The 15455-nt window shown below is 41.8% G+C and overlaps 1 protein-coding gene across 4 annotated transcripts in view; it reads right to left on the reverse strand.

Annotated features, from left to right (window-relative positions):
* SNX7 (sorting nexin 7) overlaps nt 1-7269 on the reverse strand; it is a 61586-nt gene extending 54317 nt beyond the window's left edge. For 3 of the 4 annotated variants that reach the window (XM_073356955.1, XM_073356957.1, XM_073356956.1), the window contains exon 1: nt 7033-7269. In XM_073356955.1, coding sequence (XP_073213056.1) covers nt 7033-7215 — 183 coding nt within the window. In that variant the 5' untranslated portion in view covers nt 7216-7269. The remainder of the gene's footprint in view (nt 1-7032) is intronic. The other variant, XM_073356954.1, reaches the window with a different exon arrangement.
* Between the last annotated feature and the right edge of the window lie 8186 nt (nt 7270-15455).

Genomic DNA, 15455 nt, shown 5'->3' on the forward strand with positions numbered 1-15455 from the left:
AGGGTGAGTCTGGGCTGCGGAGTGAGGACTGTGGGGAAGCCTCATCTTGCTGTAAGCCTACATTATACCGTGATATTTTGCAAGGGAAGAATAAATACACAAGTGGTGAAAAGGTAACAACCTGGCGTCTGCGAGAAACCACAGGAACTGGTTATGCAGTCAAACACTGGGTAGTGACAGAGACGCCCTGTGACATGGACACTGTCAAGCTAAACATCCATGTGTTTTTTTACAAAATAAATGCTGTGTGTTTATATTCTGAGTAATATCTTTAGATTCTGAATTGTCAACTTTAATCTTTTTTCACCATTTAGCTATTTGGCCTATTTTCATTGCCTCAACTGAATTAAATGAAAAATGAAGTCAATTTCACTTTTAGATACTCATGTTTCAGCACAACACAACATTATTTAGGCTACAAACTCCACAGACTATATATAAAGGAAAAAAATCACAGCTACTTTGCAGCTAGTTATTTTTATTGGGAACATTTTATAGATTTTGGAACAGTAAGTTTTCCATAAGTTAAATCTGAAACCAAAATCTGCCTCATACTTACCCCTTTAACAGTAGGTATAGAACAAGTACAAGGTATAATTCAGGACCAGCCAGTTAACAACACAGGTAGCCTGAGAGACTGGAAACAAGCAGCAAGTTGATTTGAGAATCAAGTAAAAGGGCCTGATCCTGCAAAGATCTGTGCGTGCACAACACCCACTGGCTACAGTAGAAGTTGAGAGTATTAAAAACCTTGCAGGAGACTTTCACTACCACAGAAAATCAGATCCCAAATTTGCATCTTAAGTAAATGGTCTTCCTCACCTATAAACAAAAGCAGTAAGTGTAAATGTTCAATACAAAAAAGGGATGCCATGCTTCCAAACATAGTGTGAAATGTTTTGTTTATAGAAATAGTTACCACTTTGCATACCTTTTAACAGCTGTTATGTTTTCTCTTTGATATAATTAGGGAATACATTTCTGCCACTTAGATTCTTAAAGTTTTTATTGCAATCTATATTTAAGGATAGCTATCCATATTCTATATCAAGTTTTTGATATAAGGTACCTTATCTCTTTGATAAGCAAGCAGCAGTATAACTGAACTAATTACAATGGACCAACAGGTATAGGGTATATCTACCCAGGGATAAAAGCTCTACGGCATGACTGTGGCTAGCCAGGGCCAGCTGACTCAGGCTCACAAAGTTCAGGCTGCAGGGCTAATAATAATTGCAACATTCGGGCTTGGGCTGGAGCCCGAGCTCTGGGACTCTCCACCCTTGCAGGGTCTTAGAGCTCGGACATCTACACAGCAATTTTTCAGCTCCAGAGCCCGAACGCCACGAGCCTGAGTCAGACATGGGGTTGTTTTTTTTATGTCTACCCAGGGACAAATGAGTATTACTTCCTGAATAAATTTCCTAGCTTAGACCAGCAAAGCCAAAAGCCAAGATCACACAAATAAAAGTCAAATAACTCTTTATGTTTTTGCACTCTTTTGCACTAAATTGTTCAAATGGATTCTCCATTTCTTGATGTCCTCAAATCAGGATTGGACATCTTTCTGGAAGGTACGTGGTAGCATAACTATTGGGCTCACTACAGAGGTAAACAGTATGGTGTGGCATACAGGAGTCAGACTAGGTGATTTAATGGTCCCTTCTGGCCTTACTTTATTAATATCAAGATTTTGCTTCAGTACTATCAAACACATAACTGTTTCATAGTAAATGTGAAGTCTCCACAGCAGTGGTTCCCCAACTTGTTCCGCCACTTGTGCGGGGAAAGCTCCTGGCGGGCTGGGTTGGTTTGTTTACCTGCTGCGTCCGCAGGTTCGGCCGATTGCAGCTCCCAGTGGCCGCGGTTCGCTGCTCCAGGCCAATGGAAGCTGCTGGAAGTGGCGACCAGTACGTCCCTTGGCCCGCACCGCTTCCAGCAGCTCCCATTGGCCTGGAGCAGCGAACCGCGGCCACTGGGAGCCGTGATTGCCCGAACCTGCGGATGCATCAGGGGCTCTCTCTGCACAAGCGCAGAATAAGTTTGGGAACCACTGCTCTACAGTTACCATTCTAATATATTAATTTCTTCCCAGTCCTCTGTGCCCAGTGCCTATTTACAGAAACACTGGAAATGTGTGCTCAAGTAAATAAAAGTTGAATTACAATCCAAGTGCTATAGAAGTACATGCAACATCAATGCCAAATGAGTTTGTACTTAATTAGAGAGACAAGGTGGGTTAAGTAATCTCTTTTATTGGACCAGCTTCTGAAAGAGAAGCTTTTGAGCCACACCGAGCTCTTCTTCAGGACGAAATATTTGCTGCTCCTACCACTGTACTCTTAGACATTCCATTGTTTCATTTCAGAGAGTTAGCAATCTATTGGGTTTACTTAAGAAGCCTCAGAGGGTAGGTGGTTTTCACCCCACATTCTATTTTTTGGAACCTGTTTGCCTTATCAAGACTGGCTCAGTGTATGCTCTATTCTTTATCAAGTTTGAGGGTTTGCTTGAAAAGGAAGATAACAGCAGACCTTGCTTTTACCAAATCACACATAAAACAAACTATTACCATAACTGAGTCATATTTAGTGCACCAATACACAGATCTTCATATAGCAGTTGCAATCTTGGAAGAATTAAAGAATACCAGGTTAAAAAAAAATTACTTAATGAGATGGAGGGGTAGCCTATTTGTACTTCAACACATATGTCCGCACACACTTCTATTATTTCCTCTAAATTTATGTATTAGTCTACACTTTAGAACAAGCACTGGATATTTTTGAAAAACTATAATAAAACATACCAGTCAAGGCAAAAATAAATTAATCCATGTTTTATCGTTGATATTCAGAATGGATTAAGGTGATTTAAATCACCAAGTGGAAAAGCCTCAATTTAAAATCACTGATTTTAAATCAACTTTTCCTTTTGTATTTCAGTTATTTTCTAAAGAAAGGTACATTCTCATTGATTGATATAACAATTCAAATTTGTTGATTTACAACAAAAAGAGAGCCTTTACACTAGATTTGGTAAATCTTTTTGCTACCTAGGAGGATACACTATAACTTTATACATTTATTTAAGAAATTATAAGGCCTAATATCATCATAGTCTTATTAACTGTACATTTTAGTATGTTAAGAAACAGTGAATGATAGATTGCTTATTTACTAGATAATTTACTTTGTGCTCATATTTGGATCAAGCTGCATAAGGATGGTAACTGGAATTTAAGGAAACGCACAAAACAGTATATAAAATTTATTTGTATTAAACAAAACAAATGTTTTATTAAGAGACGATTATGTATCACAACATCTTGCACTTACAATTAAACGATTTATAAACAGAGGGATTAACTGTATTCAGTGAAGTAAACTGAAAACTTTCCCAGACTGACCTGAACTAATCAAACATGTCTAAGAGAAAGTGACTTAAGTTCCTGGTTTTTCCTAAGTCTTGAAAATGGCAATCTCCTAAATTACTCAGGCTGATTTATTGTGCCATATTTATAAAGCTTGTCCTCAAAAGTTAGAAGCAGGGGTAAACATCTAAGTTTTTGACAGAGGCTCATGGATTCAGCATATTTATATTTTATGTAAATGTTTTAAGAGAAATTTAGGCCTTAACATATTTTGTATTAAATTCAGATTTTATTTTACACGGGTTTATTTTAAAAAAGAAAAATATAATTTAATCAAAAAAGTCTAAATAAAAACAATCCAATTTTTATTTTTTTTAAAAAAACACAATCATTGCTTTTTAAATCCACCTTTGTGATATTTTAGTCAACTTTTTTTCTTTTTAAAACAGATATCTACCTAATGTAAGGCGTCAAAGATTTTTTCAAAGCCCTAGTCTTACAACTGGAGCCATGTGAGTGGACACCAAGAGGATACAGAGGTCAACTAACGGATCGCCATATTTGGAGTCAGAAAGGAATTTCCCCTCAGATATTAGCAGAGGCCAAGAAGGGGAGGGGGGAGACTTGCCTTTCTCTTCAGCACAGGGCATGGGTCACTTGCGAGTTTAAACTCGTGTAAATGGTGGATTCTCTGTAACTTTAAGTTTTGAAATTATGATTTGAGGACTTCAGTAACTCATCCAGAGGCTATGGGTCTATTATAGGAGTGGGTGAGACTAGATGATCATGATAGTCCCCTCTGGTCTTAGGCTATGACTATAACTCTCATGAATCCAAATGCAAGATCAGGGCCCAAAAGCCAAGGAATTAGGCCCTGAGCCCACATACATGCTTAACTCTATCACTATTGCCAACATCAAGAGTTCCAAAATTGTGAGTCAGACCTCAAAAATGGCTTAAAAGTTTCTGTTTTTAACAGAGTTCATTTTATTTTCTGGCTTCTAAGCTTCCACCGTAGAATCATAGAAGATTAGGGTTGGAAGAGACCTCAAGAGGTCATCTAGTCCAGGGGTTTTCAAAAAAATTTTTCTGGCGACCCAGTTGAAGAAAACCGTTGATACCCGTGACCCAATGAAGCTGGGGATGAGGGGTTTGGTGTGCAGGAGGGGATCAGGGCTCTGGGCTGGGGGTGCAGGCTCTGGGTGGGGCTGGAGTGCAGGAGGGGGCTCTGGGTTTGGGGGGGGCTCTGGGTGAGGCAGAGGGTTGGGGTGTGGGAGGGGGTCAAGGCTCTGGGCTGAGGCCAGGGATGAGGAGTTTGGGGTGCACAATGGGGCTCCAGGTTTGGGGGTGCTCAGAGCTGGGACAGGGGATGGGGTGCAGGCTTACCTCGAGCGGCTCCTGATCAGTAGCGCAGCAGGGGCACTAAGGCAGGCTTCCTGCCTGTCCTGGCACTGCAAACCGCATGCGCCCCAGAAACGGCCAGCAGAAGGTCCAGCTCCTAGGCTTCTAGTGTGCAGTGGCCAGCAGCAGGTCTGGCTTCTGGCCGCTTCTGGGGCACAGCACGGTGTCAGAACAACTAGCACCGCCAATGGGACTTTTAATGGTCCGGTTGGCAGTGCTGAGCAGAGCCACCATGACCCAATGCCTTCCATTCCATGACCCAGTACTGGGTCACAACCAGCTGTTTGAAAACCACTGATCTAGTCCAAGCCCCTGCTCAAAGCAGGACCAATCCCACATAATCATCACAGCCAGGGCTTTGTCAAGTCATGACTCAAGTCATGTTTCCACATTTTTTTCCCCCACAACCATGAGGGCTAGAAACTTGTTTTAAATAAACACCTGTGAGAATCTCACTGTTGGACTTCAGAAGCTGTGGTGTTAAGAAAAACAATCACAAGATTCATGTTAGTTCAGAGACTACTTCCATGCATGTAGTTAATCATGTGTGATAATGTTTGCCCAATCTAGGTCCTATACCAAGTTTCAGATACTAATCATTTTATTCCCTCCTCTATCAAAATAGATGTAAATTTAAATAAAAGAAGTACTTGTGACACCATAGTACTGCGTGCATCCAGTGAAGCGAGCTGTAGCTCATGAAAGCTTATGCTCAAATAAATTTGTTAGTCTAAGGTGCCACAAGTCCTCCTTTTCTTTTTGCAGATACAGACTAACACAGCTGCTACTCTGAAACCTGTAAATTTAAATGATACCTATTCTCCATTTGATTTTCATACACAACAATGGTACACCCTCTCAAACTGTTTTGAATAAACTCAAGTTTGAAACTTGTATACTGGTATTTTTCAATATATTACTGTATATAAACCATGCCTGTAGATTAACTATTTAGATATTATATTTGTTCTGTATTTTATTGGTACACATGACATATTACTGTAAATTTCAAGGGCTGTGCTTAAAGATAATAACTAGCGCTTTGATACTGCAATAAGATCTATACAGACAGGCCTCTGCCCCCACTTTAGGGCTGTGCACTGACCCATGCACATCAGCCTGCAAGACTGGGGTTCTAGGTCAGTTGCCTGCACAATAATAGATTGGTGTTTGCCCCCACAGACAAATTTAGCAAACATTTTTACCTAGTTGCTTAATAATAATGACAAATGCCAATCATTGGTTACTGAGGAAAAACTGCTGATAGAGAGTCAGAACACACAGATTTCCAATATCCAAAATTACCATAACAGTTCCCCTATTACAAAAAGTGTAACAGCTGTCCAACCCTATTACTGGCACAAACTGAATAGAAACTTAAAAATTAGCAACTTTTCTCTGAAAACTAGTACAGTACTTAATGGATGGTGAATCCCCATTGGGGAAAAACACAAACACCTCTATGCATGCCAGAGAACCATGAAATGCCAATTCCTGGGGAGGGGGCACCTTTCTCCTTGTTTTTAAGTGGTTGTTTGAAACATGAGTGGAAAACGACAGCTGCTTACAAGAATTAGAACATTACGAGCACTTTAACTTTTTATCTTCCCTTTATCTACTCCATTTACAATCCCTATTTTCTGCTCTTTAACATAAACTAGATGGTGACGACTCAGGTTAATGTGCATGCAACGCTTTGAAGAGGACTAGTGCTATTTCTCTGCCAAGCTTTTATTGCCATTACCTAGAGCCATTAACAACCTGCAGGACCGTGCCCAGGTAGCAGAGGTCACTGTACCAGGATTGTTGCTCCGACTACCCGTCCCCAGGAACCTGCAGATAAGTGCAACGCTCCCCCTCTCCCGGGCACCTGACTCCCCGCCGCGCAGCAGGGTGACGGGGGAAATCACGTTCGGGCCGGGCCGGGCCGGGCCGCCCCCGCGCGGGGTGTCTGCCCGGTGCGGGCTGCCCTGACCGCTTCGCCCAGCCCGAAGTGCAGGGGGCGATGAGACGCGCCGGGGGCAGCTCCAGGGCGCTGGAGCCCCGCTTGCCCGTCACATCCCCGCCGCTCTGCAGACAAGCCCTGGCAGCGGCACCCCAGACGGGGCAGCGCCCGAGGCAAAGTGCAGCGGGCGGGGGGGATGAAGGGCGCGGGGCGGGCACCTCTCCCTCCCCCACTGCTCCGGCCCTTCGGAGCCCGGCCGCGGCGGGCAGGGGGCTCGCGGCTGCTCGGCGGGGAGCGGGGCCCCGGGCCGTACCTTGCTGAACACCTCCAGGTCTTCCTCGTCGTCGTCAAAGGCCAGCTCCTCCGGGGCGGCGGGGGGCGGCGGGGCCCGCGCTGCGCCGGGGGCGCTCGGCCGGGGCGCAGCAGCTCCACCCTCGCTGCCAGCGGGGGAGCCGGAGAGCGGCGGCGGCCCCGGTACCCTACTCTCAGCCTCCATCCCTCTGCGGCAGCCCGGCCGGCGGCCTGTGCGATTGGCTGCCGGAGCCTGCCCCGCCCCGCCGGCCGCACGCGCAGTGCGCAGGACGGGAAGCGGCTGCAGCCGGGGCCGGGGGCGGGAGGAGCGGAGCCGCCCCGCGGACTGGCGAAGCTGCTGCGTGTGCGCGTTGCACTCTGGCGGCTCCCCGCGCTGCCGCCGGTGGAGGCGGCGGGAAGTAGCTTCCCACCCCGCCTGGGCTGGGCTGCAATCCGGGAGCCCGTGGGGTGCAGACCGCCGCCCTAGCCGCAGGCCACTCCCAGCCTCCGGCGTCCGGGCGCTCCAGGCGTCCCGAGCCTGAAGCGTCTCTGCAAGGGCTGGCGGGGTGAATGCACCAAGCCAAACGGCGAAAGGCCAGCGCGAAAGCTGCTATCAAGCCTTACTGAAGAAGAGCGCTGCGCAAACGTGAAAGCTCGTCTCTCTCCGCCAGAAGTTGGGCCAAGGAAGATGTTGCCTTCCCGCACCTTGTTTCGCTAATAAAGCCTTGCAGGCAGAACTGCCTCTCCCTCACTAGCGCCAGCCATTTCTCACGTGCTCTCCTGTGCAAAGTTTACTTAACGAGCAAACAGGCTGAAAACACAACGTTCGTTCTGTAGTTTATGGATAAATACAGCTAATGTTGCATGTTTGGTCCAAGCAGTTAGCTAATATTTGGGGTCTTGTTAGGGCTGTTTCAATTAGGAGGAAAAATTGATGCAAGTGAGGGGGGAGGGAGGTTGGTGTAATTTTATTTACGAAAAATGTGAACGCCAAGTCATGTTTACCAAATCACCAGTAGAAACAAACATCAGGAGGCATCTTCTTTGCTCAGAAATCCCCAAGTGTGGTTCCCGGAGCTCTGTGTCTACGAAGCCCTATTTCTTTTTCATCTCAGCGTCACAGTCACATCTGTTTCTCTGGCTTTCTGCCACGAACACAAACAGGTTGGAAAACCATTGCCAATATTCTTGTCCCTGTGTTTGCAATTTTAAAAAATACCCTTGTCCCACATGGTTGAGCTCTGACCTGCTATGTACTTTGGGCAATCCCTCTACTGTTTGAAGCTGTCTCCATTGTGTGAGGGGCTTCCCTATGAGCCCAGAGAGTACTTGGCATAATCACTGACTTTAGGAGGTCAGGTGTTCTTTAGATCAAAGACTCACTTGATAGCTGCCAGCCATCACCACCTTTCAGTATAATAATGTATTACACCCAAAGAAGGATATTAACATGAAGGTTACAAAGTCCAGCACTCCAAAATTAGAAAATGCCAGTATTAAGGTTACTCATGCAACCTTAATTCAGGCACCTTTTGTGCATGCATTATGATATAGTCTTTAATTATATGCTGCTTTTCCACAGGTCCCCTGCCTCATACAATGCACAGGTTGGATGGTGCTTTGGGAATGAATCAGGATTGTATTGAGGAGGAGGCCATTGCCTATAGAACCCCTGCCTCATATGTTGCAGGTGTTAGAAGGTCTGAAATGAATAAGACAGAGGACCACAGGAAAAGAAAGGGTGGTCTCAAGGTTAATGACCTTAAATGCTGCCCTGTAGAATTGGAATCTCTCTCTCTTTTCCATAGGGTTCCTATATGATGCTATAAGGAAAAGCACTTAAACCAAATTTCACTGCTGGCCACAGGCCACTAATTGCATGTGACTCATTTGCTGGATGCCCAGACACTTGGGCCAGATTTGTAGAAGTCCTGAGCACTAACAACTGCAACTGAAAAGTGGAGTGGATTGGAGCTGTGTTTTGAACACATGAAGGGCTAGAAAAAGATGAAGTACCCTAAATAATTGGGCCCTAGATATCGCAAGTTGTGCACCCAAAATTAGTAAACATTTTTCACCGTTTTTGCCTTAACACTCTTGTGCCTCAGCTATAAAATGGAAATAATAATAATAGTACCTGATCTGATGGGTATTGTGAAGATAAGTTATTCATATGTGATGCACTCAGTTATTATCGGGAGAGTACCATAGGAAAGACATGAGGAAATTAATAATTCTGTATTCAGTAATGTGTATTAAATATTATCTTGATCCACACAGTGAATGAAAAGAATAAAAATAAACATTGAATAAAACTCAGTGAGATAGGGGTCTGTAGAAAAAATAGTGTGACATCATGTAATTGGAGACTGTATCATAATGCAGACTCACTCTTAATTCTGGCATTTCCTGATTTTTGATTGCTTGACATTGCAGTCTTAACCGTGTCATTTTAATGTAGTTTTTAATGTAATTTCCTATTTAAAATAAACACACAAATGGACAAAAAACCCTCAGAAATTCTACCATGTGGAAATATATTGACCCTCAACTTGGGTCATGAACAAAGTTCAAACTTTTATACCCACAGCATAGACCCTTTGAGCTAGACGGAGGAATAATTGGTAGTAGTAGTAGGTGGTTGTCCTCTATGGAACAACCACTAGAAGGGGATGAGACACATTTTTTTCAGGGGGTTTCACAACTAATTGCTGACAGCAGAGAAAAGTAGAGTCTCAGGACTCCTAGGTTCAGTTCCAGGTTCTGGAGGGGAGTATAGCTGCCCCAGGTCTGCTTCCCTTCCAGTCTGCTCCTGATCCTGTGGTTCTTGCCCCTCTGCTCCTGCCCAGACCCCAAGAGCTCCTTCCCTTATGTTATTAGCCAACATCCCCCAACCCAGCTACTGATTAAAGCTGGCTAATGCGAGCAGGATGTTGGAATATTCCGTCTTATTCTTTTCAACCTTATCTTTCCTGCATCAATGATAAGACAAGTTATAGCTAGTTTATCATCTGTTCATTTCTCTTTAATATGAGTGGTTGGTGAGTTTTGTTTCTTCTTCGGTTTTCTTTTCATTGGTGTAGAATACATTATACTGTGCCACATGCCTGTATGTCTTCTGTACAGAGAAAGTACCTACATGCTGTGTTATGCTATAATTACTAATTTGTTTATATTCAGAGATTATGCTGTGAGACAATATAAAAAATAATAAAAATAAAGAATTCCAGGCACAACACATCAGCAGTTGAGAAGCCTAATAAACTAGGGGACAGTCAATCAGTGAGAGTATAAAACTGATATAAAGTAGTCTCAAATACTAAAGCTATCATGTGTATCATTCCAATTTTTCAAAGTTTTACCAGTCTCTTTGGTTCTCTATTTCTGTTTGACAGAAATTTCACAAGATATTTTAATTGGATTTTTTTGTATTATAGCTTTTTTTATGATCTCATTAATCAAGTTTAGCAAGAGATTATATTTTAAAATTCCTGACTGGTAGCAACCACACACCGCACAACAGAACCACGTCAAGAATTATAACATTCAAAAACCAGTCGGAGAACACTTCAGTCTCTCTGGTCACTCGATTAGAGATATAAAAGTGACAATTCTTCAACAAAAAAACTTCAAAAACAGACTCCAACGAGAGACTGCTGAATTTGAATTAATTTGCAAACTGGATACAATTAATTTAGGCTTGAATAGAGACTGGGAGTGGATGGGTCATTACACAAAGTAAAACTATTTCCCCATGTTTATTTCCGCCCCATCCCAACCCCCACTGTTCCTCAGAGGTTCTTGTCAACTGCTGGAAATGGCCCACCTTGATTATCACTACAAAAGGTTTTCTCCCCCCCGACCCCGCTCTCCTGATGGTATTAGCTCATCTTAAGTGATCACTCTCCTTACAGTTGTATGGTAACACCCATTGTTTCATGTTCTCTGTGTATATAAATCTCCCCACTGTATTTTCCACTGAAAGCATCTGATGAAGTGAGCTGTAGCTCACGGAAGCTTATGCTCAAATAAATTTGTTAGTCTCTAAGGTGCCACAAGTACTCCTTTTCTTTTTGTGAATACAGACTAACATGGCTGCTACTTGAAACCTGACTGGTAGTGTTTATCTTTCTAGATTTTATCTGTATTTGAAGTACATTCTGCGAGGAAAAGGTATTCATTGTACTTCACTTGAAGAAATTGTACTTTCCCTGTACTTAAAACAGTTGTTTGAATTTTAATTATCATTTTAATCACTGATAAAAATCCAGAAGCCATGCTACCATTGCTGGCTCCATGCCTGCTGTGATCCCTCAAAAAAGGGGTCACAGAATGAGGAGTAAACATTAATTTAGAGCCATATCAACTTCACAGATGTTACCACTGGTATTTCCTCTGGAGTCAGATGGGAGCCTGTTACACAGAGCAGCAGTTCCCTGGCTCCGTCCCAACCCATGCAGGCCCAGCCAGGGTTTGTGGGAACGAGCTTCTACAGACTCCAGAGGAGGGAGGAGTATGCTGCAAGTTTGCTATCCTTCTGTACTGGGATGACAGACTTCTAACTTTGTATGGCAGAATGATTGTGTTATTCAGATATACTGTAGATAACATAAACAGAGAACTGCATTCAGCAGAAAGGATTTATGAGTTTCTGATGCATTGTTATTCAAAAAACACATAACTGTGGATCTTCACTCTTCATCAACCAAACTATTCAGTTTGTTTGCACAGACCCACTTTCAGTAGGCTCCTTGTGTTCCTCAAGTACCTGGGACCTTCATGATTAATTTAAAATCACAAATTCCTGCTGTGAACATCATGGAATCAGTTTTGGAAACATTTTCAGCAAGATGGTATCATAACTGTCAGGAAAAATTCAGAATGCCAGAATTACGCCCCATATTCTTCATAGAGATATGCTTATGATATTAATATGGCATAATTAAGATATGTTTTATGCAAGGTGGCTCATGTGAGGTTATTGGAAAGGTTATGAATTTCTGAATGTGATTATCCAATTTGTATGCATGTATCATTTCTGTATCTGGAGTTAGAAATATTGACTGTATAATAATTACAACTGCTTTCACCTGGGCAATGCCCACCAGACAGTATGCAAACAGCCTGGATAGGCCATTAGGAAGGACAATAGGACTTTGAAGATATTAATCTCCCTCCTTCCTGAGAAGTTTTCTGGGATGCTGCTTTGACACTGCAGGGTCATGTTATCATGTCGCATTGTACCGGATACCATCTTGAAATGCTGGTATTTTTCCACTGGAAGAGGGTGGGGGTCAAACTAGGAAACAAAGAATTCCCGCCATATGTAAATCCTATTTAAGGCTGGGGAGTGAGTTAATCTTGATTCTTCTCCACTGCCTCCCCTCCCAAGAAGGAAGACTGCTGAAAACACCTGAAGAAATAAAGGAACTAAGCTGGGGTAGGGCAGGGCTGAGCCCGGGCTGGGAATAGTGTCTGGCCCGTGAAGGATGTACCTGGAGTTTTAAGCTGCAAGCAAGAACTGCCTGTCCACAAAGAAATTCTGCAACCTGCTTAAAACAACATTTAGGGTGAGAAATTATTATTTGTAGCCAGTATTCTGTAGTTTATTAAGCTTAGTTTGCGTGTTTATTTACTCAGTGATCTGCTTTGCTCTGTTTGCTATCCCGTCTAATCACTTAAAATTTACCTTTGGTAGTTAATAAACTTGTTTTTTGTTTATTCTAAAACCCAGTTTGTGGAAATCATAACTGCAAGGGGGGAAGCTGTTCATATCTTCCTCCACATTGAGGGAGGGAGTGAATTTCACGAGCTTACACTATATAGATCTCTATATAGCACAAGACAATATAATTTTGGGTTTACACTCCAGATGGTGTGTGCACCAGAGTGCTGGGCAATCCCCCAAGCTGTGACTTCACACCCAGAGTTGATTGCGGACTCTGTGTGATTCTACAGGGTGTGTGTGTGTGGCAGCAGGACAGGGTGAGGGAGCCCAGGCTAGTGGAACAGGCAGGCTCAGTGGGACTCCAATACATTAGGTGGCACCCCAGAACGGGGGTCCAACACATCACGTTTGTATTTTAAATTAAAGTTCTGAATAATTTGTGTTAAATATGTACTTTGTTCAATGCAAATTTTGTATCTGCAGCATTTTGGAAGTTAAATGTATTTTCCCTTATATCACCAAAGTGATTTTAGATATGCTGCTGAAAGGGCCAATCTTATATAAATAGTAAACCATAATTAATAACATTACTGATTCTATATTCAATTGTCTAAATCTATATCTGTGTAGTTTCTGTATAGGTTTTCTTTGTCAACCTGGAGTCTTGTTTTTCTCCTATTAAGTATGCATCCTACCTCAGGTGATTAATAAATGCATCGAACATTCCCCCTCAATTGCTTGAAAATTAAAAAATGTTCTCCCTTTGCAGGGTGAGGGAATCACAGCCCCCTTCCTAGGCCTAGAGATAGTGAAAAAGAGATGGAGTCTTAGGAAGCAATAAGAGGTGGCTATGTAGAGGGGAATGGCCAAAGAATATTAATAGAAGACCTAAAAGATGTTCATCCAACAAAAGGACAATAAATCAGACTTATTTTCATGTCATGAACAGTATTATTTCACTGTGTATTTAGAAAGATATATTTATGCATTGAGAAAAGATACTCAACCGTATTTTTAAAATCAATGTTAATATTTTGTAATATATATAGGTTTCTTAATTGCTGTAATGGCACTGTGAAATGTCCAATATCTTTAGGTCCTCCTATCCCTGAACACAGAATAGAATGCAATTGTGATTACTGAACCAGCAGTGCCTACCCCTTTTATTTGTTCACCAGCAAAACTATTTTGTATAGCAATATTGTCAATATCACTCCTACTTGAATTTTCCCTCCCAGCTGAAATGGAGTTCATGCCAGCTAGTAATCCCTTCCAGAGTTTTTGAACAAATTAAATTCACAAACATCCAAGCAGAACCAAACTATTCCTTCTTTTTCATGTGCAGGCTGCATGTGATCCCTTTAGGCCACAATACCACTTTGAATACTTAATATTGACTTATCAGGTTTCACTGACTGTTCAGGTATATGGGCAGGGTTAAATCTTGTTTTATTTTATCTGCTTTCTAACCAGGAATAGGAGGCTATAGCGGGATCAAATTGTTTCACTCTCTTCCACTGTTGAAGTGCAAATAATAAGCATATTCTTAAATCTGTTGACATTCAGCACCTTTCGGATGAGAAAATGTCCCTAGATTTGAAATACATTCAGAAGTGGAATTCTTGTCAGGGATCTGTACAGTTCAAACAGAAGTCATTATGTTTTCACCAACAACTATTGCAGTGGATTAAGACCTGACCTTTATATTGTGACATTTATTATGGCCAATTCCATCTGAGGTTTCAAAACAAAGTTAGTTATTTGGGCTCAGCCCTCAAACTAAAACTGGAATGGGATAGTTGAAGCTCTCTAGCAAGTTGTCAGCATGCTCAGATTTTGAACTACCAATTATGTTTGAGTAGAAGGATAACCATCCAACCCTTTATTATTATTATTATTATTAAAATTGGTTTAAGATTGGAAGGTTCTTTAACTGGGACACTATAAAACAGTTAACCTGTCAGGCAATGGGTAACTTCAAGGTTTGTTTGTTTTTCATATTTTATTTTTCATTTTTCAATTTATACAAGAAAAAACATTAACAGACAGCCTGCATTTTTCTTACTGCCTGAGGGACATTTTAATGCATTGTAGCATAATCATGTTATCTGTTTTATAGCTGCAGATAATTTTTATGACACTGTAGATGTTTAAAGCCTTTGTTGAATCAATATCTCGAAGCTTACCATCCTTTTAAGTTATGTGACACTGCCAAATTTTAGACATGAAAGTATTCCAGGTAAAACGTTTTTAGGTTCTATAATTTTAACAAGATCTAAAAACAGTTTCCAAGCTCATTGGAACTGAAAACATTGATTTTTGTAATGGTTGACACTTTTGTCAAATGGAGTCCATCCATTTAAATCCAACATCTGCTCTGCTGCTGAAGGAACAGTTTCTTGTGTCCACGTAATTACAATTCTCCTAATTTTTTGATGAATACTATGTTTTGTAATCTATACATTCGATCATGAAATATAATGTTGTCCTCCAGTCCAGAAGGTACAAAGATATCGGATAACAATATTAATACTTAACGTGTTTTAAATGGTTTATACAATTTACTTAATTCAGATTACAATATGTATACAGACACACATGAAAGAGTTCCTTCCCGCTTTTTTACATGTTAGAGACATCACTGTTTATGTTATAAACTGTTGTAGTTGGATGTAGATATGTCCTGTGATAGCATCCTACAATTTAATATTTGAGTAATTTCAAACACCTGATTCATGAGCTTAAGCATTATGTTCTTGCAGTACAATTGTAGAAGG

This window comes from Lepidochelys kempii, chromosome 8 (genome assembly GCF_965140265.1).
Source record: "Lepidochelys kempii isolate rLepKem1 chromosome 8, rLepKem1.hap2, whole genome shotgun sequence".
NCBI classification, from domain to species: Eukaryota; Metazoa; Chordata; order Testudines; family Cheloniidae; genus Lepidochelys; species Lepidochelys kempii.